General features: G+C 30.9%; 2 protein-coding genes across 2 annotated transcripts; both read right to left on the bottom strand.

Annotated features, from left to right (window-relative positions):
- Window positions 1-449: 449 nt before the first annotated feature.
- On the bottom strand, window positions 450-3,144 carry LOC129946293 (uncharacterized). The gene is made up of 8 exons (XM_056056426.1): window positions 2,457-3,144; window positions 2,193-2,349; window positions 1,980-2,123; window positions 1,725-1,900; window positions 1,455-1,660; window positions 1,155-1,360; window positions 948-1,074; window positions 450-872 (listed from the first exon to the last, which is right to left on the bottom strand). Exons 1-8 carry the CDS (start codon window positions 3,090-3,092, stop codon window positions 554-556), a joined length of 1,971 nt encoding a protein of 656 aa, XP_055912401.1. The 5' UTR covers window positions 3,093-3,144; the 3' UTR covers window positions 450-553.
- A 4,462-nt stretch (window positions 3,145-7,606) lies between these two features.
- LOC129947903 (trypsin-1-like) lies at window positions 7,607-8,359 on the bottom strand. Its single transcript, XM_056058658.1, has one exon. It carries the CDS (start codon window positions 8,351-8,353, stop codon window positions 7,607-7,609), a length of 747 nt encoding a protein of 248 aa, XP_055914633.1. The 5' UTR covers window positions 8,354-8,359.
- Between the last annotated feature and the right edge of the window lie 18,134 nt (window positions 8,360-26,493).

Here is a 26,493-nt window from a genome sequence, read left to right as displayed (position 1 = left end):
AACTTAAGATTGTTTTTTATTTTTCAAGCTATATTATCTGTAAAAAGTTTATAATGTGTTTTTTTATAAGCCCCCTTCCACTTTTTTCGGTCTAAAGGTTTTCTACAGTAATTTGGACAAACAAATTGTATTTCGTTTCTCCACCTCTTGAATTGTTTTCCTACACTTCTTTTCTTGTCTAATGGGGTCCAATATGTTCTTTTGTCTATCGACCATTTTCCATTTAAGATTTTTCGTTGTGTGAAGAACATCACCTTCAAACATTGAATCAACTAAATTTAAAGACATTTTCTGTAACGACACGATTGAGATGTGACTACGAGTTATTTAAATTTTTGGAAAATGTATGTCAATTAGATTTTTTTTGTTGAAAATTGTCATGTTTTTAAAATTACTTTTTTACAAAAAATTTGTCTAAATCATTTTTTCTATTAAAAATAGGATGAACATAATTTTGTGACAATCTTTATTTAAAAAATAAGTAAAAGTTATGTCTTGAAAATCAAACATCTGCATTATGAAACAAACAAAAATTTAAAAAAAAATCTTCTTCTTAAGCTATTTTTTGTAGAATAGATTCAGTCAATTTATAATCGGCCAAATGATCCAACTTGGGTGTGATTAATTTTAATGACAATAATCCAACATTAGTGTGATATATTCCAAAACCTCTCATTGGTGCTGGTGGACTTGAAACCACTGGTCGAATATCAATAAGAGGATAAGTTGAGCGACCAAGATCCTTCTTAATGTCAGATTGTTTAAGGGTTATAAAGTAGCGTTCACCTTCTTTTGGAGGTTCTGAAATCAAATTTTTCGCGTCAATTTCTGCTTTCTCTGCATCATCGGCTTCAGAAACTTGAAGTTCATTTCTGTAAAAGAAGCAGGCAAATAAAATGCGTAAAGTCAATTATGAATTTTTGTAAGAAAAATGTCAATTTCATTACGAATCAGGGAAATAATTTCGGTTTCCTTGTACACCAAGGTTAAACCATTGAGGACCGCTTGAACCTCCTACTTTGATTTCGAAACGCATAGAATTATATCGTCCACGCACTGGGGCAATTTGAATCGCTGGAAATAGAAAATTTTAAATGTTTTAAACAAATTTAAGAAAATACACTGAAAATACTTTGAAAAACAAATTGACTTACATGTCAGGTAAACATTGTCTTCCACTTCGAAGTCACCCAATTCAAGCTTGTTGGCAGTTGAGCTCAGGTATTGAACTGGTCCACCTGCTGGTGTTTTTGTCCAATAGACCTTGGGATCTACTGAAAGAACATCTATGAATTTTCCTTGCTGAATATCAATGTAAATTACTCCGTCTTCGACTCTAAAACGCAGCCCAGTGATAACACTAACATAGAAAAGAAAAAGAGTTGTTTTTATCAGAATTCAGGCTTGAGAATCGATAATTTGATAAAGGCTTCAAAATTAAGAATCATACTTACTTTCCGGGCTCAGCACTAACCACCTGTGTTGATATTGCGGCTGCATTTTTCTTATAAATAGGACAAAGAGTGAAAGGACATGGATCTTGACTTGTAAATTGTTGTTCATGTAAGTTGGAGTCTGAACTTATATGTCCAAGTATTTCTTCTTCTCCACTGGGAGTTTTTACTTTCATGTACTGGTAGGGCCTCTCAAGATCATCGGGCTGTAACAATTAAGAAAATAAATAAACCAACACTGAAAACAACAAAAAACGATTCAATAAATACATTGTAGAACATTGACACTTGAGAATTTAAGGGAATTATATCTGAATACGACTTGCATTCTCCAACTTGATAGTCTTTAATATTAAGCACACTCTTCTCTTCAGCACATCCATAGCCATTAGCGTAAAAGATTCTTGGGTATGTAGAGGCAAATGATAAGCGTTCGAAAGTGACACCTTTGAAGTAATAGAAACAATTTTGAAATTAAAAATTAGATATGACTTCACTTAGAAGTTCTTGGAACAAACTTTTTACCTTTCTCTAATTTGAAAACTGGTGAATTACGGATTTCTCTTCCTGCATTGTTTAGAGCCCATTTTGTTTTTTCAACCAGAGCCCTCATGTCGTTTTTATAATATTCAATAAGATCATCTGCATTGCTCTTGGTTGATTTTGCATCTAATAATTGAGAAAGTAATGAACAATAAGAGTGAAATATTTTTTTAATAAGGTTGTTATGGGATGTACCTGAAGTAAGTCCATTCTTAAGTTCAGATTGATATTGTAAAGCATGAGCGATTATGGGTAAGACATAAGCTTCTGTAAGAGTCTTGCAGATATACATGTAGGACTTGAAAATTCTGCTGCTTGTTGAATCTTGGTAATTATCTTTGCTTTCCAAAGCCTGTTTCAAATGAGTTTTATTTTTGATTTATGGTTTCCAATTTTTTTCAACAATAAATATTAATTGTATTTCTCCAAAACGAATGCAAACACTAAAAGTTAACTTACCAATAAACGATCATTCTCCAATGTGAGTTCGTAAAACAACTTAATTTCATCAGCTGAAGCCAAAATAACCCTCGGTTTAATGTACCTGTCAATGAAAGCCCTCAATCTTTCCATAAAGTTACTATCGTTGTCCAATAAACCAGCAATAGTTGCATTCTTTTGTACTCCAGTCTTTTTGGGATCCATAAGAGCTTTCATTTTATCAACATGTGCTCGTTCCATAGATCCCAAGTCTAAACGCATACCTTCCATCATCTGGGTCTTTTGAATCACATGTTTTAATTCACGCAACAATTTCTCCGATTGATCCATTAGTTTTCCACCAAGATTTTCGATAGCATTCTCGATTTCTGATTGTGATCTAAGAAGATCTATTTTGCTAAAAGATGATTCTACACCTTCTTCATCACCTCCAGTTAATATCATAGAAGCAACATGCATTAAACCCAATGATCCAACTACAATAGGTCCCATCGGAACGGCTGTTACACACATGGCGACGACAGCTGCAAGAGCTTGTACCCCAGCATTGATGGCGTTAATTTCTTGGTCCTCATTTATAGCGTCTGAGGTATATGGATTGAGAGTGAGAATTACACAAAACAATAGCACAACACATAATTTATAAAACTTCATTTTGAAGGAAAAACTCACTACACTTTAAGTAGTTCGTTATAAAAGTCTAATTTGCCAAAACTTTGACAAAGTACTGTCAAAAAGTTGACTCATTAACGGTATTTATACTTTTTGGAGACAACAAAATTTATAGTGTTCGTATATTTGATCAGTTGTTCGAATGTCGAATTCTAATAATTTTTGTGTTTGTTGGTCTTTTGTATAAAATTATGTTTGATTTCAAGTTAACAAACATTAAAAGAAATTCAAATATTTAATTTGCTTTTATTAACCTTAAAGTTAAGGTAAATTATGTCTAATGATCATGACCATTTTACCAAATGTAATAAAAATAAATAAATTTGGTGGCGCTTTTTATTATCAATAATTCTTATGTGTGAGTAATTCAGGAAAATCGGGAGATATTGAGAAAATTGCAATATTTCAAGATCATACAGTTTTCCTTTAACTCTTAGAATTTTGTTTTTTGATATGATGTACCTTGTTTAAAAAAGTATCTACCCAAAAATATAAACATATAATTTTTTTGAAAAAATGTTTTTGTAAAAAATAAGTTCTTGAGTTGTCGAATTTTTGTTCTTACCTGAATATCTAAGTTTCCTGACCACTCTGTCAGCAGTCAAGGATACAAATTATTTATATTTTTCAGTTTTTTTTAGTTTTGCTGCTTAAAAAAAAACACCCTTTCATAATTAAGGTTAACATTTTTGTTTGGTTTTTAGTTCCTACAAATAATAAACATTGTCAAATATTGACTCAAGGGCGGATCCAGACTTTTAATCAAGGGGGGTTACGGGCTTAACATATAGACGAGTTTTACTCACCGCTTAAAAATGATTTTTAATGTTATGTAAAGGAGGCTAACAACATCCAACTAACAAAATGCGTATCTTAACCTTAAATGTACAAATTTCAAGGGTTAAGGTGACAACTTATTAAAATATTTTAGAACGTTGTTGTCCAGCAAGGTATAGTCTTACTATTTAATTTGGTCGACTATCATGTAATAGAAAAAGCATTAGAAAAAAAAAACAAGTATGTTCAGCTATTTTCTTAGATGTTGCTTAAGCTTTTGACAAGGTTTGGAATGAGGGACTTGAGTAAAAACTGCAAAGGGATCTTCCCAGGCAGTACTTTGAAATATTAAAATCGTACATCTCAGACCGATTGTTTAGAGTAAGGTACGATCAAGAATACTCGGAATTGAAGAAAATAGAAGACAGTGTACTACAAGGAAGTGTCCTAGGTCCTACCCTGTATTTCATACCATAATGGCTACTTTTGCAGATAATACCGCAATTTTGGTACCCAACAAATGTGTCTCTAAGGCAGCAGTAAAACTACAAAATGCCGTCGACACAGTGAGAGCTTGGACCGAAAAATGGAGTATCAAACTCAATGAAACAAAATCTTCACACTTAAACTTTACAAATAAAGAGATAAACAATATTTAAATATTCATTAATAATCAAGCTGTACCTTACGCCAATACGGCCAAATACCTTGGAATGACTTTGGATGCAAAGCTTAAGTGGAAAGAGCACATCAAAAAGAAAAGAGAAGAACTAAACTTGAAATAAAGAAAAATGTATTGGTTACTTAATAACAACTCTAAATTATAAATCCAAAACAAAATAATGCTGTATAATCAAGTACTAAAGCCTGTTTGGACCTATGGAAACCAATTATGGGGCTTTACAAAGAAAACAAATACTGAAATCATCCAAAAATTCCAAAACAAAGTCCTTCGTGCAATAATTAATGCACCTTGGTACATAAGAAATACCAATCTACATCCTGACTTACAAATAGAAATGGTTACAGAAGTTGTTAAAAAATACGCTGTATCGCACTACCAGAACCTGCAAAGTTATACTAATTCTGAAATGGAGTCCGTCTTGAATATAAGAAACCATGTTCGGAGATTAAGAAGAACCAAGCCTCATGAGCTTATGGTCTAAAAAAACATGGGAAAGTATTAAAAGTTTAAACTTCCCCCAAAGTGATTGTACAAAGTTAAGAAAGAAAAATCGGAGGTCGATCCTTCAAGATTGGTCCTGATGAAGAGGTGGTTTTAGTGGTTAAGAGTCCCACACTACTTGGTGTCGAATACTGCCAAGTGTCTTTTGAAGATTTCCTCCTGTCAAAAAAAAAAGATTCAGAGTTTTTATATTACCCGTGTTTTGTTGGAAAATCTATCAATAGTATAGTAGGATTTTACACGAATAACAAACACAATATCCGCAGTATGAATACTACCGATAAAAGTTAAAGTAGAATCTTGCTATGGATGGGTTTTTGACTTTTATTCGAGTCTCGAATGAATCTTATGTGATTTTGTTCTTAAATATTGGTACGATTGATAATACATTTGTATCTTGTTGGCTGCGTTCGTTAAGTACATAGTTGTGCATTTGTAATCATGTGTTTTCTATTGGGGAAAAAATCAATCTGTGAGTGTTAGGGCTTATTTAGCAAGAGAAAACAATAGAAAAGTTTTCCTATGTTTCCACTTAAGGTTTATCTCAGTTTAGATTAAATAAATCTTTTTGGTGTTTCCACCGCACAAGAAGATTTAAAAATGATTACGTTTTACGGAATTTTCTAAAATGAAAATGGTGTCTTTTTGCTGAAGTTAGTTTTAACTTTTGATTTTCACAAAACTTTTTTCTATTTGTGTTTTTTTTTTGTATATTATTTTGACAGGTCTTCTTTCAATTGTACCAATTTTGAAATACAAAAATCTAGCTATTGCCGATGCGTTTTTTGTGGATTTTTGTTTTTTAATTGTGTTTTTCAATTAGTCATTAGTTTAACAAATGTGTCACTTTGCTGTTTTTGAAATATTTATGTTCTTAAAATTCGTGATTAAAATGTCAGTTCTAGAGCAAATTCAATTAAAAAAGTAGTACATTTTTTTAAGATCTTAAAAGTTTTTGTTTTCAATAGAAACTTTATTTTGAAAGAAATAAAATTCACGACTGGGTAGCTAGAACTTTGTAATTCTTTCAAAAAAGTCTGATTAAAAATATTTCCTACATTTTGAGATTTAAAAATGTTCCTTCAAAATAAGTTTTTCTCAAATATTGTATTGCAATTTTATTTCTCAAAAAACTTACCTACATCAATTGTTTTTTTTTTAATCTGTTTTTCTTTAAATATATTTTTATATATAGAATTTTTAAATATTTTTGGTATGCAGTTTTTAAGTGCTTATAAATATACATTTTACATTTTCAGTTCGTCAAAAATATGCACCCATTTCTAAGATACGAAGTTTTCTAAAATTTTTTTTTTTTACATAAAAAAAAGTAATGACATTTTTGATCATCAAATATCATCATCAATTTGAACATCGACAAGAGCTTGCACTGAAAGAGGAGATTGCTGAAATTTGTCGATTAGTTCTTGAGAAAACTTAAAACAAAATAACACTTTTATGAGGGGTACCCTTCTAGAGCAAAAATAAAATATGTTTTTTTTTGTAGAAAGTAGCTGAATTAAGAAAACAAAATTAGAGAAAGTTATACAAAAATCTATCGGTTCATTAAAAAAAAATTAATTTTCTATGAAAAAACGCCTTAAGCTAATCGGCTGTAAACCTTAATTTCAATCGACACAAAGGTGTAGGTTGTAGAGGCCAGAGGACAGACTGACGGACAGAATCATGGGACCCACTTGTGCTATGTTTTTGGAATAGGTCTGAATTCCCGATTCATATTATGGTCTTCGTTCCGTCCTCAGTTAAAAGAAGTACTTTTGGTAACAAAGTTTGAAAAAGGAGTATGGCACCCCCCGCCCCCTTCTGGATCCGCCATTTTATTAATTTCAACGTTTGAATATGATAATTATAATTTCTGAAAAATCAAGTGATTCTAGCACTGTTGTAACATTTGTTTATTTTAGTAAAATAAGACAGAATTAACGATTGACGGTTTGTTTTTTAAATTGCGTCAATGGAGTATGCTTAACCAAAAACTAAAAAATTAAAATAATAATAGTAAATGTTTTCATTTACAAAAAACAAAAACCTAATGTATATTAAGCTAAATATTTGACCAAATGTTTCTTTTTGTATGTTCAAAAATTAAATTCTTAGAAATTAAATCTATTGGCTTAATATGTCAAAATATGTTTTTGTGTTAGTTTCTTTTTTTGATTTTAAATAAAATCTTAAACGTGCTCTTTTTCACTAAACAAATAGAACAACAAATACAAAATTTCGCTTTAATATTCTCTTTTGCCGATCAGCAGAAAAACGTTCTGCGACTTTTCAAATATATTCGCAATTCTCAATACAAGAATATCTCCTAAATGATGATGATAATTCTCTGCTATCGGAGAAATGTTAAAATTCCAGAACTCACCCTTTGAGTTTTTGTCCCTTAAACCTCAACCAAGTCGACTCAGATTAGATTAGAGTTATACAAAATTCATAAAACGAAATAAAATTGCTACATTCTATTGCATACAATTTTATAGTTTATTTCAAATATGTTCCCCCTTTTTTATTTTCAAACATTCGAAACTTGCTTAATCCATGATCGTAGACCTCCCACAAAAGTGTACATAGCTGGTTTGCCAGGTGAACCACAACCAAAGCCCCACGACACAACACCAAATAGTTTATTGTCCACAGTCAAAGGACCACCTGAGTCTCCTTGACAAGCACCCACCTGACCACTAGGATGTCCAGCACAAATCATTCGATCAGTAATTCCAGGAATATTTTTCGGATTACAATAATCACGACTCCAGAGTTGAACTTGAGCATATTTAAGCATATTTGGAAGTTCCAAATTTCCATTGATAGCTCCAAAACCACTTATAGTCGCCAAAGTATCTGCCGGATGGTTTGATTCAGCATCAGCCATTTCAATTGACTTCACGTTCTGTCCAAAGGTAACCGGAGCACTCAACATAACCAAGGATATGTCAAAATCCTGGGATTTTGGATTGTATTGTGGATGAATGATAAATTTAGAAACTTGGGCTTGAGTTCCCCCTGACTTAAGATCGTTTGTTCCAACAACAATCATCATTTGACTCGGTGACTGATGAATTGTGCAATGAGCAGCAGTTACGATAAAAGTTTCAGATATAAGAGATCCTCCACAATGATGACGTCCATTAAGTTGCATTGACACTTGATGGGGAAATTGTCCAGGATTTGCAAACTTGCCTCCAATAATCCTGTTTGTATTAGAGGCATTACTTATAGTTAGTATGGTAATTAGTACAGAAAATAGAAAAGTCAGCATGTTTGAGGAAATTCAAACTGTATAGAATTTCACACTCATTCTGTGGTCTTATATACTTTCGACAAATCAAGAAAAGTTGTTATTTCTATTGAGGTTCAATGAAACTTTATCTTTTTAAGCTTTGAAGTAAGCTATCGTTTGGAACTTTTGAAATAGAAGACCCGATTGGAATACTAATGATTTTGTTTGCTGATAGTCTGTTAGAACATTTGAATTTAATTTATCAATTCATTTTGCAAAAAAAGTCAACGAAAAGTTTTGAAGTCTTTATTTGAAAATACCGTCGTTACGAGGCGTTGATTTGATGCGCATTACCCTTTTGAAAGTTTTGTAAATAAATTGTATTGTTATAATTGGGTGCCAATATGAAGATAAGTGAAACTTTTGCTTCAATTTATTTGAATAGTTTTGACAGAATGGAATTCGAAAATTCCCAAAAGATAACTGGGGTGTTAATTGCAGTATTGGTAGTCAAATTTGGTAATAGCCACGATTTGAGTTTTTTGAGGAATTCAACGAATGAAGAAAATTAAAGGACCGAATTGATTTCAATTTGGTACTATTCGAAGGTTTTCTTTTCAGAAAATCTAGAAAATATTCTAAAATTTCTAAAAACGCCTGTTCATATGGCAACAAAAACCGTAAACTTTGTTGGAAAGTAAGTGTTTTTTTTTATATTACTACGTCTATTAATAAAACTATTACAAGTGACTGGAAACAACTTTCGATAAAACGAGGCTTCTGTTGAAATCAAGGCTTGAAAGTTACGTTAGTTACAACGGTTAAAATTCAAAAATATAGTTCAAAAACGCCTTTACCAATTACAGATCTCCTACCAAATGAGAGGAGAATTTGTGAAAAATTAGAATTAATTGCTTGCAACTATTGTTCTTGTAACAAATTTACGTTACAGTTTTTTTGTAGCACTTTTGTTTATTACTGAAAATCGAAATTTTTTCCGAATTCGTAAAGAACTCTTTAAATTCATTCAGTATTCGTAATATTTTTCTGATCACTATACTATTTATTATTGGGGAGAAAAAATGCCATGAAATAATAACACTGACGAAAATGTCGAAATAGTATTTTTTGATATTTTTATCAAGAGAAATTAAAAGAGTACATATAAAGGGTGATTTTTTTGAGGTTAGGATTTTCATGCATTAGTATTTGACAGATCACGCGGGATTTCAGACATGGTGTCAAAGAGAAAGATGCTCAGTATGCTTTGACATTTCATCATGAATAGACTTACTAACGAGCAACGCTTGCAAGTCATTGAATTTTATTACCAAAATCAGTGTTCGGTTTGAAATGTGTTTCGCGCTTTACGTCCGATTTATGGTCTACATAATCGACCAAGTGAGCAAACAATTAATGCGATTGTGACCAAGCTTCGCACTCAGTTTACTTTATTGGACATTAAACCAACCACACGAATACGTACAGTGCGTACATAAAAGAATATTGCGTCTGTTTCTGAGAGTGTTGCTGAAGACCGTGAAATGTCGATTAGTCGCCGTTCGCAGCAATTGGGTTTGTGTTATTCGACCACATGGAAGATTTTACGCAAAGATCTTGGTGTAAAACCGTATAAAATACAGCTCGTGCAAGAACTGAAGCCGAACGATCTGCCACAACGTCGAAAAGTGAATGGGCCCTAGAAAAGTTGGCAGAAAATCCGCTTTTTTATCGACAAATTTTGATCAGCGATGAGGCTCATTTCTGGTTGAATGGCTACGTAAATAAGCAAAATTGCCGCATTTGGAGTGAAGAGCAACCAGAAGCCGTTCAAGAACTGCCCATGCATAACGGAAAATGCACTGTTTGGTGTGGTTTGTACGCTGGTGGAATCATTGGACCGTATTTTTTCAAAGATGCTGTTGGACGCAACGTTACGGTGAATGGCGATCGCTATCGTTCAATGCTAACAAACTTTTTGTTGCCAAAAATGGAAGAACTGAACTTGGTTGACATGTGGTTTCAACAAGATGGCGCTACATGCCACACAGCTCGCGATTCTATGGCCATTTTGAGGGAAAACTTCGGAGAACAATTCATCTCAAGGAATGGACCGGTAAGTTGGCCACCAAGATCATGCGATTTGACGCCTTTAGACTATTTTTTGTGGGGCTACGTCAAGTCTTAAGTCTACACAAATAAGCAAGCAACTATTCCAGCTTTGGAAGACAACATTTCCGAAGAAATTCGGGATATTCCGGCCGAAATGCTCGAAAAAGTTACCCAAAATTGGACTTTCCGAATGGACCACCTAAGACGCAGCCGCGGTCAACATTTAAATGAAATTATCTTCAAAAAGTAAATGTCATGGACCAATCTAACGTTTCAAATAAAGAATCGATGAGATTTTGCAAATTGTATGCGTTTTTTTTTAAAAAAGTTCTCAAGCTCATAAAAAATCACCGTTTACAATCAAAAATTAAAGTTTATTTGTGTTAAAAAATCACCGTTTACAATCAAAAATTAAAGTTTATTTGTGTTATGTGGAAATGTGTTCGAGAAGTAAATCAATATATTCTTAAAGAAAAACACTGTCCTTGAATATTGTACATTATGTAAGAATCTTCCTTTATTCTCAAGTTGTTTCAAAATTCAGTTTTTAGTACTTTTTTGTTGCAGTTTTTCTCGCAATAGGTAAAAAGTAATAATTTTATAAAATATTAATACCAACAAATTGTACAAGATGAAAAAAGTTCAATAGTCTTATTTTGTTTTTCAAGATACTTAAGGAAATCAATTCGTATCAGTATTTTTTGTCTTGCAGGCACTGTTTATCGATTTTTCCCAAAAATTATATAAATCAAAAACAATAATTTGAGCAGATTAAAATAATTTTATAATTAATACTTTCATTTGTTTTTGAAATATTCGAGTCCATAATCATTTTGACCAAATTTTAAAAAGTAATTTTAAAAGTATAGGGCTCGTATTCGACATCAGACCAAACTAAATTGTTAAACCAATTTTTTTTTCAGTTGAAAGTCTGAAATTTACGAGAATGGACCGCTTATCTAACGAATTTTTAAAGCCTATTACAAAAATAGTGATTACAGCCACATATCGTGCTTTAAGAGGAGATTAGGGTAATCGTCCAATTACGCAGGCGATTGCCAAAATTTGAAGAAATTTGAGGAGACTGGATTGGTTACCTACAGATATTGTAGGGCATCATCGTTCGTACCACTGAAAATATCGCTGCTGTAAGGGAAAGTGCTGCCGAAAACTCGTATGTATCGATTCCTTGTTGCTCTCATTAATTAAAACCATTTTATTTCACATGATGGCGTATTTTGAATTTGGATCTACAGCTATATCCATATATTGTCCAGCTCACATAACAAATGAAGCCAGCGCACAATGTCGTAGTTACGTCGAATGGGTGCTTGCCTGTGGACGGTGATTTTTCCAAAAAATGTTCTTCAGCGACTAAGGACATTTCCCACTCGGTGGATATGTTAATACAAAAAATTTACATATTTGGGGTTCTGAGAATCCTCAAGTAATTGAAGAGATTCCAATACATCACAAAAAGTCACTGTTTGGTGTGCTCTTTGGTCCGGAGGTCTGTCACCGTCAATTCGGAGCGTTATAGTCATATGATAACCGACATATTTTTGCCTGTTATTGAAGAATACGACTTGGAGAATATGTGGTTTCAACAAGATGTTGCCACATGCCACAAAACTCGAGTGAATATCGCTTTATTGCAAGAGGCATTTCCTGGCCGCGTTATTTCTCGTCGTGGCGGTATCAGCTGACGACCAAGATCATACGATTTGATACTACTGGACTTTTTCTGTAGGGTTACGACCGTGTTTATGCAGAAAAATTTGTAACTACTGAGCAGTTAAAAACCAACATTCTTCACGTTCTAACTGAGATATCGCTCAATACATATGTGTCAAAAAGAAGCCGAAAATTACCTCAAAAGAATCGATGATTGCAACAATTCGGGTGGTGATCATTGAAATGTATGTGTTTTTATGTTTTACCCGGTATTTTATAAAATTTAATTCAAGTCGTTAGTGTTATTGGTTCTTGAGATATTTAGGGTCAAATAAAACTTTCACTTTTGTTTAGATTGCTATGATAAAAAAAAAACACTTGAATGTCTATATCTTTTGATATCAGTAAAACAATTTTTATTTAAAGTCATTTCACTGCTGGGTCTTGAGATATGGCCGATGAAAACCCCGATTTTAAAATTATAGTAGCACAATAGGTTTTTAGGATTTAACTTTTAAAATTGGAGAAAAACACATGTATAATGCTCCTTGAGGCTATCTAAATTTACAAATTACCTTTTTTCGATATAATTAGTGATGGTTTTCCAAATCTTTAATTTTATTCTTTAAAATTCAGTGGCAATATGTATGTTATTTTATATCATATTCGAAAAATCTAATAAGTTGTCAGATTTAATCAGTCATACAAAAACCTGAAAGAAACGCTTAACCTATTATGCTTAAACGGTTTTGAACAGAAAAGGCTAAAAAATAAATTTTGTTCTTGTTTCAAATCTGTTTTCCAAACATTTCTATTATATAAAGTTATTGCAATCTTTTCAACAATATAAAAATAATGTTGAAAACGGGTATTTTTCAGCAAATAGATAAAATTAAAGTTTAGATTCGAAATCAGCACTAGCAATTAAGTTCCAAACGTATTTTTTAGAACTATGAAGGTATCAAATTTAAGGTCTTCTTAAAACTTCATATAGAGTCAAATAAAGACCTAATACAAATCAGAATTTCAAGAAACTAAACTACAAAAATAATGTAAATTGTATTTGGAAGAAATAGATTTCTACTTTGTAAAATTATCATAAAATTTATTGATAACAAAATATATTTTGAGTTAATGCCACCGTTTTTGGTTTTAAGCATTTCTATACAGGCATAATGTTAAACACCTGATGGGATGGAATAATTTAAAAAAGATATTCTAATTTTTTTTTCAAAATGTAATGAAGGTAAGCTACCCTAGGCACGGTGGTAAGTGCTATCATGCCAGATGTCTTAGTTTCAAAATTATCTCCATCAGCTGCTTTGAAGAGCTCGGCATTCAAGTCATCTGCTCCAGTGGCTTTGTAAGACTTAAGCTTAGATATGGCAATCTTTACTTCGTCTTATTTGGGAGGACGGGATTGTTGGCTTTCGTCGTCTATGTTGAATGGATCATCCTGCGTGCCATCGGAATTCAGTTCGTTCGTTGCCGTTATACAATCTGCAGAAGTAATCCTTTCATATCCTCAGCACTGACTGCGTTTCCACTATGATGTTTCCACTTTCGTCTTTGGAGCCTTCAGTTCTAGGTTTATGGACTTGTGAATTTCATTTCACCTGGTCATAGAACTTTCGAACTTAATCCCTGCATTTAAACCTCTCAACAACGATTCACATGCTCTATCATTTTCCCTTTGAGAAGTTGATATTCCTCTAGTGATTTCTTCTATGCAGCGTAATTTTGTGTGCCGGTCAAACCAAGGATTCCTTGTTGGTAGTAACTCGAAACCAAGCATGTCAGAGGCGGCTTCTTTGATTACATCTTATCAATGTTGCCACTGGTTTTCGATGCATTGTGTTGGCGGCTGAGAACTTCGAGAGAGGTTACTTGTTACTCGTTTGAAGAAGGATTTGGCGATCTCTTGCGATTGTAGCCGCTCGATGTTGTACCTTTTCCCAGCATCTCCCTGTTTTGCCTTGGTCTGGAAACACGAAGTGCTACCTTGGCTACAACGAGGTAGTGGTCCGAGTCGATGTTAGCTCCTCGGAAAGTTCGGACAGCCATGATGCTGGAAACGTGTCTGGTGTCTATCGAAATATGGTCAATCTGGTTGACGGTAGATTGATCCGAAGAACTCCAAGTTCCTTTGTGGATGTTGAGGTGTAGAAAACACGTACTGGCTACCATGACGTTTCCCCCTGAAGCAAAATCGATGAGCGTGAATCCGTTGTCGGAAGGGTTTTCGTGTTGGCTGCTTTTCCCGATTTTTCACCCAAATATAGCTTAGCATTAATATCGCCAGGACAATTTTAATATCGTAGCTAGGACACTGCTGATATGTTTTGTCCAAGAGCTCGAAGAACATATCCCTGGTGTTGTCATCCTTGTGTGGGGCGTGTGCGCATATTAGGCTGAATTAATTTAAGTATAGTTCTTCAAAAGCTTAATTTTGAAAATCATATTTCTGACACGCTACAAACTTCTTATTAAATATACACAATTGCCCAGCCCAAAAATATATGAGCCCAGCAATTATTTAGTTAGATTTAAAATTTCAATGAATCACGTCTATTAATTAATTATGAGAATAGGAGGCACCACTCTTTTATTGTACCCCCTTTATTTTTCTGTTTGATATTGAATGAAATAAAAATACACTACGAAATTATTTCTTAATATAGAGAGGTAATATTATTGGTTAATGTTAATGGAAGTCTATCAAATCATTAAAGTGTGTTGTTGATTCCATTATATTGTATTATCGATTGAAAACATTTGTTACACAAATTTTTCTATTTAAGTACTTAATGGTCAAATGGCTATTACAATGAACAAATTTATGAGCAGGACGTATTTTTTATATGAAAATAATTTTAATGATGTGATTCAAGTTCTATGAAAAAATGTCGACATGTGCCTTGCTTTCACCAAAGTCTGTGTAATTAGGGTTATAATGACTATACGAGATAGACATCGAGTAATTTATTTTTGGTAAGGATGGCAAAACCAATTCTTTGAATAATGTTTGGATGGACTAGACTACCAACTACCAAAGTATCACGGGTTTTCAATATATCAACTCAACAATGAAGAAATTAAAATATAATAAATTGGTTGTAAGGCTAGTTTTTCTTTTTTAAATCCAATCGAATGCATTAAATTCTAAGGATCTTGGAACATTGACAAATATAGGAATCATTAATTCAAGAAATTTGATAGATTTCAATAATTTCTTTGAAGTGTTTGTTTTTTCCAAATAAAGAAATTACCAACAGAGAAGTTTTTGAGGATGTTTAATTTTTCAAAAAAAATATTTGAAAACTGTTAGAGTGGTTTTCTTTTTAAATTTGAGTAAAAAAGTAAATATCTATTTTCGAGACATCGAATTGCAAAAAAAAGTTTGATTTTGTTTAAAATCAAAAATAAAAACAATAACAGTTTTGATCATCAAACATTGTTGAGATAGTATAAGAGCTTGTGAAAAAGTTGTTGAAATCGGTTGATTAGTTCTTAAGAAAACTCAAAAACAAAATAACGGCTCTATCGGGGTTTCCTTCAGGAACAATACAAACATATATCTTGTTATAGCCAAAGCATCATGTTTTATTGCCCGAAGAACCACAGTATGTTCTATAGAAAAAAAGAATGAAGGTTATATAAAAAGCTAAGCTACACTAAGGCCCACATTATGAGTAGCGAGGTGAGCTTGCGAATTCGATAACTTCGTATTATGAGTATCGATTCGCTTAAAATTGAATTATCTTTAGCGAATTCTATCTATTCAAAAAAATCAGTGATAATCCTCGAATTCAGAATTTTGTGTTTGTTTTTTAAAATGAGTGATAAAAGGAAAAGTTATTCACAAATAATTTGTATTTATTACAAAAAAAAGGAAACAAAAAATCATATTTTCAAGGACTAATGCAAATCAATTTACTAAACTCGTGACATTGATGGAAATTAGTCCCGATATGGCTAGGAGCATAGGAGTATTCGGTTCATCAAAAAGGAACCAAAATGATTACTGGCAAAGCTTTGTCGAAGAACTTAACACTCTTGGACCCCCGTTTCGTGAAGGAAAAGATTAGCATAAGGTTTGTTGATAAAGTTTTATAGTTTCCATTTGAGAAGTTTTTTATTTGCAAATAGGTTTAGTTGGACTACAAGCTAAAACTTAAACAATAAATTAGATAAAATAAAAAAATACCACAGCTACTGGTGGAGGACTATACTGCCAGGTGCCTTTGTCCCCTTTTCGAGCAACCAGTAGACAGGCTTCTTAGTCTGAGCCAGGAAGTTAATTAACAAGACAATTGCTTTGGCATAAATTCAAAGGCTTCAGTTTCAACCGATGTGACGACTAATTCCGACAAAACTTTAACAAGAAATTAGTATTAACCTTGTGGAGTTGTAAAGTGTAAAGTGCAACGGAGGGCGACCAAGAACCATCTGCACAACAAAGTTCCTTGCGAAGTCTTAACAGATCAACAGGAATACTTGTTTTTACTATGGTAATGAAGTATAGGTTGGTTTCGAACTGTTGGAGGAAATGAAAAATATACAGAGGTATTTTTCCAAGCGAATTTTTAGGTTACCTATCAACACTCCTTATTATGCTATCCACCTAGAGTCAGGCTTACCTCAAATTTTCTTGAAAAACTGAAAGGCTAACGCCGATTTTATGATCAAAGCGGTCCGACCAAAACTTGCAAAAAGACTCCTTAAAATTTGTTTTAGTTGTGGATACAGTCCGGTCAAAAACTGGTATGATCTTGCTGTAGCACATAACCCAATATCATTACCAGTGGACAATGTTGAAGCATTAAAAAATGCACTATATGAATGAATCTCTGTTATAGATGACTCGGCTTTGTGTTGGGCAAGTAATTGCACCAACATCCAGGAATATATACATGTAACTTAATCTGAAACTTGGTGAAGGAAACTATTTTAGAGAAGAGTTTAAAGTTTCCGAAAGAGCTTGATCTTCACGATCAGAACGGAAATGCTCGATTTGAATTATAGGCCACATAGAACAGACTTAAACCCTGTGTGTTCCCTTTGAACTTTGTCCAATATAACAGGAAATCCGAAGGCGCTACTCTTATTCTAGTTTTCTTTCCAAAGAGGACTGTGTCGGTGTACGGTAGGGTGGAAGCCTCTTATACGCTATGTCTCTTATGCAAGAAAATATCGAAACGAGTGTTTGAATTTGTTTCGAGTTGTAACAAGATGTTAAAGTGATTGCATCTTCTCCTTTCTTTTCGTTTTAACCAAACTAAAACCCCTTGAAAAACTTGAGAAATATGCATTTCTTCTTCCTATTTTTTGCTTTTCTTCCCACTTACAAACCATTATCTGATTTAGCTAAACTAAAAGCCCATTACCAATATTTTTCTTTTTTTCCTTAATTTGTTTGTTTTGACTAAACTAAAAGTCACACTTTTTATTAACTTCCCATAGGAAGTTATTGTAATGGGTCCGATTTGTCAAATTGAAAATTTTGACATTTCTCGACGTTTCAAGGTCCCTAGAGTCGAAATAAAAGATTTTTAGAAAGATGTCTGTGCGTGCGTGTGTACGTACGTTTGTACGTCCGTACGTCCGTACGTCCGTACGTTCGCGACGTTTTTTTCGTTGTCCATAGCTCAAGAACCAGAAGAGATATCGACTTCAAATAAATTTTGTTATACAGATAATAAGGCAGAAAGATGCAGAAAGGGCTCTCAAGAAAATTGCGTGGGTGGTTTTTTTAATATAGCAGTTTGAAAAAATGGTGAAAATTTTGGTTAACCCTAAATATCTTACGAACCAAAAACGCTAGAGACTTGAATTAAATTTTATATAATAGATTGTAACGTGATACCAAACAGGTATATTTTTTGAAAAAAATCAATATAACGGTTTTTTTTTTAAATCAATAAAACTGAAAAAAAAAATTTGTCACCTCCAAAATTTTACGACCGAAATATGATTTTATCTTTAAAACAATTTTGTGCAACGAAGAATAATGTTTTTGACATCTGATAAAATTTTGAGAAAAATCTAATTGACAGTTTTTTTATAAAAAATAAAAATCTAAAAAAAAACTTTACTCAAAGTTCGTAAAAATTGAATATCGATTCAAATATCTTTTCAAAAACTTGAAATTAAGGCTTCAATTTTATTTTATCTTGTAAGAAATATTGTTTTCAACATTCTGAAAAATTTTGAGAAAAATCGAATTGACAGTTTTTTTTACAAAAAATAAAAACCTAAAAAAAAATGTATAAAAGTTGGTTAAAATTGATTTTCGACTCGAATATCTTTTCAAAACTTTGAGGTATTGTCTTTAATTTACTTTTATCTTTCAAAAAACTTTGTTGTCAATATACTATTAAAGTTTGAAAAAAATCGAATTGACAGTTTTTTTTACAAAAAATAAAAACTTAAACAAAAAATTTATGAAAGTTGGTAAAAATTGATTTTCGACTCAAATATCTTTTCAAAACTTTGAGATATTGGCTTTTATTTACTTTTATATTTCAAAAAATCTTGTTGTCAACATTCAGTTAAAGTTTGAAAAAAATCGAATTGATAGTTTTTTACAAAAACTAAAAACCTAAAAAAAATAATTTATAAAAGTTGGTAAAAATTGATTTTTGACTCAAATATCTTTTCAAAACTTTGAGATATTGGCTTTAATTATCTTTTATCTTTCAAAAAATCTTGTTGTCAACATACAATTAAAGTTTGAAAAAATCGAATTGATAGTTTTTTTACAAAAAATAAAAACCTAAAAAAAATAATTTATAAAAGTTGGTAAAAATTGATTTTCGACTCAAATATCTTTTCAAAACTTTGAGATATTGGCTTTTATTTACTTTTATCTTTCAAAAAATCTTGCTGTCAACATTCAATTAAAGTTTGAAAAAAATCGAATTGACAGTTTTTTTACAAAAAATAAAAACCTAAAAAAAAAATGTATAAAAGTTGGTAAAAATTGATTTTCGACTCAAATATCTCTTTAAAAATTTTAAGTATTGGCTTTAAAGTAATTTTATCTCATAAGAAATATTGTTGGTAAAATTTTAAAAAAATCGAATTGACAGTTTTTTTTACAAAAAATAAAACTCTAAAATAAAAACAATACTAAAACTTGGTAAAAATTTACTTTCGGCTCAAATAGCTTTTCAAAACTTAAAAATATTGGCTTGAAACTTATTTTATTTCACAGAAAATATTGTTTTCGATATTCAGTAATTTCAATATAAAAATCCAACAGTCCGTTTTTTCATATAAAAAATAAAATCTACAAAAAGAGTACCCAAATTTGGTAAAAATTGATACGAGTACATAAAGACAAAGTTTTAAGCAAGACAAATCGACAGACGGGATGGGAAGTTATCAGTGTGGGTCGCATCCCAGCCTCTTTTTGAATTTTTTTTTATGCTATGTATATATCAAAATATACTTTAATGATGAATATTATTTCCATATGGTTCAAAGTTTCTTTTTTTTTGTTTTTGAGTTTAGCCAAATTCAAATTATGAAAATAATAATTTAAACAATTATTTTTCTTTAATATTTATATTTACATTTTTTTAACTATGCCATGCTTTGTATATATTTTATTATAAAATATTGTACTTATAAGAAAATTGTAAAAAATAAAGAACTTATCTATCCTATCTATCTATAATGCTTCGTGCTTTTGCATGCAATGAATAAACAATGATTATCATCTGAATTTCTGAATTGTGTTTACAAGTAGAGCTGCAGAGGATAGCCAGAATCTCCTAAATAATAACATTACTAGTATTTTAAGAACAATAATTCCAAAACAATAGTTAGTGTACACACCCAGATACATAGATCTCTCTCTATTTCGCCACTAGCTATCATCTATCTACTATCATTGCGTTCAAGCTGTAAAAAACCCTTACGATTTAAGTGCTGTATATATTTTTTTAATTTTATTTTTGTATAAAAAAAACGGACCGTAGGATTTTTATATACATTATTGGATATCGAAAACAATATTTTCTGTGAAATAAAATAAGTTTGAAGCCAATATTTTTAATTTTTGAAAAGCTATTTGAGTCGAAAGTAAATTTTTACCAAGTTTTAGTATTGTTTTTTTAGAGTATTATTTTTTGTATAAAAACTGTCAATTCAATTTTTTTCAAATTTTTACTGATAAAAGTAGATTAAATCCAATATCTCAAAGTTTTGAAAAGATATTTGAGTCAAAAATCAATGTTTAATAACTTTTATTAATTTTTTTTAGGTTTTCATTTTTTGTAAAAAAATACTGTCAATTCGATTTTTCTCAACATTTTTCAGAATGTTGAAAATATAAAATTTAAACTTTTTGAATCGATATTCAATTTTTACCAACTTTGAGCAATGTTTTTTTTAAGTTTTTATTTTTTATAAAAAAAACTATCAATTCGATTTTTTTCAAAATTGTATCAGATGTCTTAAACACTATTCTTCGTTGCACAAAATTGCTTTGGAGATGAAAACATATTTAAGTCGTAAAATTTTGGAAGTGACAAATTTTTATTTTCAGTTTTTTTCGATTTATAAAAAAAACCGTAAAATGGATTTTTTTTCGAAAAATATACTTCTTTGATACCACGTTACAATATATTATATACAATTTATTTCAAGTCTCTAGCATTTGTCAGATATTTGGGTTTAACACAAATTTTCAAACTGCTGTTGTAAAAAAACTACCCACGCAATTTTCTTGAGAGCCTATTTTGCATCTTTCTGCCTTTTTATTTGTATAACAAAATTTATTTGAAATCGATATCTCTTCTGGTTCTTGAGCTATTGAACGTACGGACCTACTGACGTACGAACGTACGTACACACGCACGCACAGACATCTTTCTAAATATCTTTTATTTCGACTCTATGTACCTTCAAACGTCGAGGAATGTCAAAATGTTCAATTTGACAAATTGGACCCATTACAATAACTTATTATGGGAAGTTAATAAACCTAAAAAAAAGATATTAATGTTTTTATGAAAATTTATAATTATTGAGTACCAACATATGTTCTGGGAGTATCAAAGTATTAGAATTATCACGAATGCTCCTTCTGAAGCTGCCCAACTTTATCCTTTCTTTCCTTTTTCTGTCATAATCATTATCTTAAAAAAAAAAACAAATCAATGTTGCTTAACATTATCATTGATTTTTTAATAAATAAATCAGAAGATAAAAACAAAATCCGAGAAATGAAATATTAATTGAATTAACAGTCATTATTTGACGTTTCATTTTTTTTAATGAAATAATGTTGGCACCATTGAAATTTGAAGCGAATGCCTAAGCTCGCTAACGATAATACCATCAAAAAAGAGATTCGCTTAAACATTTGAACTTAAGCGAACGTTCGTTTCGCTACTCATAATGAGGGCATAAGTATCCCTAAAAATAATTCAGCAGAAATACTCCAATTCTGAAAAGATTGCTCATCAGGTTAACCCTGAGCTCACTTTTGAAAGTTTTTTCAAATATAGAGATTCTTTTTTCAACCGCAAACTAAGAATTTGGGATCCTTTACACACATCTATTTTTCTCTCTCATTTGTATGTTCAAAACTTTAAGACAAATGAGTACCGGTATTTCATAATCAACCCTTCCCTATTTTTCTAAACTCACACTGTGTTTATAAGCTTTAAGCATTATTTAGGGCAATGATAACCCCCTTTATTAAAAAAAACTCGATAACTTATTTCGTATTCTTAAAATTAGCTTTGTTTCTATTGTGTAATTATTTGATTATATCGTGATTCCAGTCGTTGCGAAAAAATGATTACTTGTAATTGAAATCTCCATGCACACATTTGAGATCATGACTTTAAACTAATTTTGTCTTATGAGAAGTATTGTTTTCAACATTCGATACAATTTTGAGAAAAATTTACACTTTTTTACAAAAAATAAAAACTAAAAAAAAACAACACTACAACTTGGTAAAAAAGTACTTTCGACTCAAATATCTTTTCAGAAATAAAAACATTATCTTCAAACTTATTTTATCTCACAGAAAACAATGTTTTCGATATTCCGTAAATTTAATAATACAACAGTCCGTTTTTTTCATAAAAAACTTAATTCACTTAAAATATGGCACGCAAATTTGGTAAAAATTGATGTTCGGTTCTAGATATATCTCAAATTAATTTCATTCAATCAATTTGTATTTGTTTATATAAGAAATAAAAAGTTATAAGATATGAAACTAAATTTGGTAAAAACTAGGCGTGTTTTGTTTTAAAATCTATCAATAGTATAGCAGGATATTACACGAATCACAAAAACAATATCCGCAGTATGAATACTACCGATAAAAGTTAAAGTAGAATCTTACTAGGGATGGGTTTTTGACATTAATATGAGTCTCGAAAGGATCTTATGTGATTTAGTTCTCAAATGTTGGTACGATTCATATTGCATTTGTAACTCGATGGCTGTGTTCGTTAAGTAGTTGTGTATTTGGAATCATGTGTTTTCCGTTAGGGGCAAAAATCAATCTGTTAGTGTTGATATTATTTAGTTTTGTTAATGAAAATGGACTAACTGGGCTTATTTTGCAAGAGAAAACAATAGAAAAGTTTTGCTACGTTTCCACCAAAGGTTTTTCCCAGTTTAGATTAAATAAATCTTTTTGGTGTTTGATTGATTAAGTTTGACTGCACTTTCTAAAATGCAAATGGTGTTTCGATGTTTCTTATGAAGTGCAAGTGAGGTAGTTTTTTTCGTGTTAAACAATGAAGAAGTGAATAGTACAGAACCATGTAAGTATATGCTACCTGCTCCATGTGCAATTTTGTTTTTTTAATTTGATTAAAATAAAAATATACTTTTTGTACACAAACCTGCAAATAATCAGAACATAATGCATTATCTGTAAAACCAACTCCTCCACACAGGTTTTTCTTCACTAATTTCGACTCGACTTGGATCCCCAACCGGAATCTAGTCGAACCAAGCTTATTTGAACTCAATTCAAGTATATAAAGAATTGAGTCGAGCCTAAAGCTCGCTTCAACACCACATGTTAATGTAGTAGGTACTCTACAAACCCCCTTCTTGAAGTTTTTATTTTATGTCAAATTGTTTGTCAAAGCTGCAATTGTTAACTTTTTTTTATAGAATCTCAATTTTAGATGTTTTCTTACCATTTCTTCTTGGAAATTGTCCATTTTATTAGTTTTGGTTAGTTTTTTTTTTGAAGTTAATTTTAATTTTTAGTTTTAAGAAAACTTTCTTCTATTTGTATTTTTTTGTATTGTTATTATTCTGACAAGTCTTCTTTCAGTCTTACCAATTTTTAAATATAAAAATCTTGCTCCTGCCGATAAGTTTTCTTCGGAATTTTCTACTATACTATTTATAGAATGCCAAAAAAAACACTGGTATTATTTTTCGACTAAAAATCTAGTTTACAAAAGTAGATTTTGAAATCAAACTATTTAATCATATGCAAAAATTTGTTGGTAATAGAATAATTTAACTAACAGCCTTTTTTACAAAACACTAAAACCTTTAAACCTTTTAAGCAAGATACAATCGATAGACGGGATGGGAAGTTATCAGTGTGGGTCGCATCCCAGCCTCTTTTTTAATTACAATTGCAATCAATTATGAGGTATATTTTTCTATTACAATAACAAGTAATTTAATCAAGTTTTAAATTTTTCAAGCTTTAATTCTTTAAAGCTTACGTTATTTTATAACCTTGGATAACCAGGTTATCTTAAGACCTTCGCCATTTTAAAACCTAGGTTATTTTTTATTTTTTTTTTAAATAGTTTTATTTATGAATTTAATTGTTCTATTGTTAATAATGCACTTTACTAGAACCGGTATATTTATTAGAAAATCAGAAATGGCTAATAAAAACTATTTTTATCATTATCTTTGCATCACAAATGTTTAACATTAATGAAAAGAAGCATTTTATTATATAAAAGACTTAATTTACATCTTATGTAACAAATTATTATTATGCCCGTTTCTGCAGAATGATCTTTTTCACAACAAAATGCTTAATGTAATCGTTCTTTACTTCTCTCCATATCTCAGTGTCAACCAGGCCCAGGCCTTAAGCCACTGTGTAGAAAACAAAGAAAATTAAATGGTGGATGATTTTCTGGCGGCACTTCCAACTCTCCCATCTCTTTTTACTTCCGTTTTCGAAGGTACAAATACAAACTGATTTCTCATTCTCATTGGTACGTGAACATTCTAGATGCTAGATCACAATCACAAACGGAAACAAGTGGAGAGATTAGTCAATGCAAGTTTGGAGAAGTTTCACAAACGAACCGTTCATTTTCATTCTTTCGTTAGTTTGTGCGGATATCGGTCGGTTTGTTCAAGAACGTTTTTATTTTAATAAAATATTTGTTCTTAGCTTTCGGCTTTAAAAGTTTCATAAAAATATAATTAAAGTGTTAATTGATGCGTGCAAGTGTTTAAAATCTTGAAAAATTGTGTTTAAAAGTGATTTGTGTTGAATATTTCTTTTCTAATTTTAATTTCTCATCGGTTTAATTCGGTTCGTCGCGTCGCGTCGGTCGCTGTCGCGTTCGGTAGTGAATAATTTTCTAAATAGAATTGAATTGTGTATAAATTGTATTAAAATAAGTAATAGTGAATTGAAGAAAGTAGGTAAATAAATAAGTTCTTTTAATTTGAGTTAAAACCCATATTATTTAGTTTTATTTTGTAAACGTTTATATCTACATATATATACTTAAAGTACAGTTTTAAATCGATTTTCATTTAAATTTGTGCCTACTTCAAGAACAGGAAATAGGAAAAATATTAGTTATCGAATGCACGAACCATATTTGCGTAGCATATAAAAATATGCAACGACATTTTTACTTTCTTTGCTTTTAGTTTAAATAATATAGTATGTTCTTATGTGTTTATTTTTCTTAGTCGTTAATTTTTAAAAAAAATGTTTGATTGATTGTTTTTTGTATTCTAGATGAGCGTTGATGTACAATTTACAATTTTTTTCTCAAGAATTTGGTGAGTTATTTAATTTTGTTTTTAATATTTAATTTAATCTTCTGATAATAACATATTTTAAAATACATGCACCCCAAAAGGGGTGGCAGAAAAACCCATAAATAAATATGTACGAGTATATCAAAACATAATTCCGAGGCGGAAAACATACAATTTATTCAAAAAAAAAAAAAAAAAACAAACAAATCAAAATTACACTAAGAGGCTCGGATGCGACCCACACTGAAAACTTCCCATCCTCTCTGTCGATTAGTCTTCCTTAAAAATTTGTAGATTTTCGTGTTTGGTTAAAAAAGTTGTTAGTTGAATTATTCTTAAAAATTTTAAAATTACCATCAATATTTTTCATATAAAGAAATAATTAAGTTTGAAAATCTAGTTTTGTTAAATAGATTTTTAGTCGAAAACAAATGTTTACCAATTGGATGAGTGAAATTAATTTGAGAGATATCAAGAACCGAACATCAGTTTTTACCAAATTTGCGTACTTTTTTTTGTTGGATTTTTTATAGAAAAACTGCTAAAAATTTATTTTCCGTGAAACAAAAAAAGTTCAAAGACAATTTTTTTTTTAATTTTGGAAAGCTAATCGAGTTGAAAGTAAAATTTTACAGAGGTTTATTAATTTTTTTGTTAAGTATTTTATTTTTTGTAAAAAAAACTGTCAATTCGATTTTCTAAAAAGAATCGAAATGTTGAAAACAATATTTTTTATGAGCTAAAATTAGTTGGGAGCGATCTCATATTTTTTTTTTAGTTTTTTATTTTTTCATAAGAAAACTGTCAATTTTATTTTTCTCAAAATTTTACCAGATGTTAAAAAAGTTATTTTTCGCTGCACAAAATGGTTTTGGAGAGGAAATCATTTTTTATTCGTAGAATTTTCGATGTGACAAATTTTCTTTTTCAGTTTTTTTTATTTATAAAAATCATTTAATTGGATTTGTTTGGTATCACGTTACAATTTATAATATTAAATTTAATTCAAGTCTCTATGGTTACTGTTTCGTGAGATATTTAGGGTGAACCAACATTTTCCCCTTTTTTTAAACTTCTTTGGTAAAACAAACACCCACGCAATTATCTTGAGAACCCTTTATTATCTATGTCCAAGCATTTATTTGAAGTCAATATATCTTCTCCTTCTTAAGTTATGGACGACGAAAAAAACGTCGGGAACGTCCGGACATACGGACGTACGAACCTATGTACACACGCACGCACAGACATCTGTCTAAAAATCTTTTATTTCGACTTTAGAGACCTTGAAACTTCGAACTAAATATGCAAAGTGAAAAAGGTATTTTTAACTTCACATAGGAAGTGTTGTGTTCGATTTATCAAAC

The sequence above is a fragment of the Eupeodes corollae genome, chromosome 2, assembly GCF_945859685.1.
Source record: "Eupeodes corollae chromosome 2, idEupCoro1.1, whole genome shotgun sequence".
NCBI lineage: Eukaryota > Metazoa > Arthropoda > Insecta > Diptera > Syrphidae > Eupeodes > Eupeodes corollae.
This window is presented reverse-complemented; position numbering and strand designations above follow the sequence as displayed.

Bases quoted from the DNA above. Each gene is read 5' to 3' on its own strand.
- LOC129947903 (XM_056058658.1), bottom strand. From the start codon at position 8,353: ATGCTGACTTTTCTATTTTCTGTACTAATTACCATACTAACTATAAGT.
- LOC129946293 (XM_056056426.1), bottom strand. From the start codon at position 3,092: ATGAAGTTTTATAAATTATGTGTTGTGCTATTGTTTTGTGTAATTCTC. The intron at 1,901-1,979 runs GTAAAAAGTTTG...ATTACTTCAAAG, and splicing joins AGTTTTCAAATTAGAGAAAG to GTGTCACTTTCGAACGCTTA. The intron at 873-947 runs GTAATGAAATTG...CTTCTTTTACAG, and splicing joins CGAAATTATTTCCCTGATTC to AAATGAACTTCAAGTTTCTG.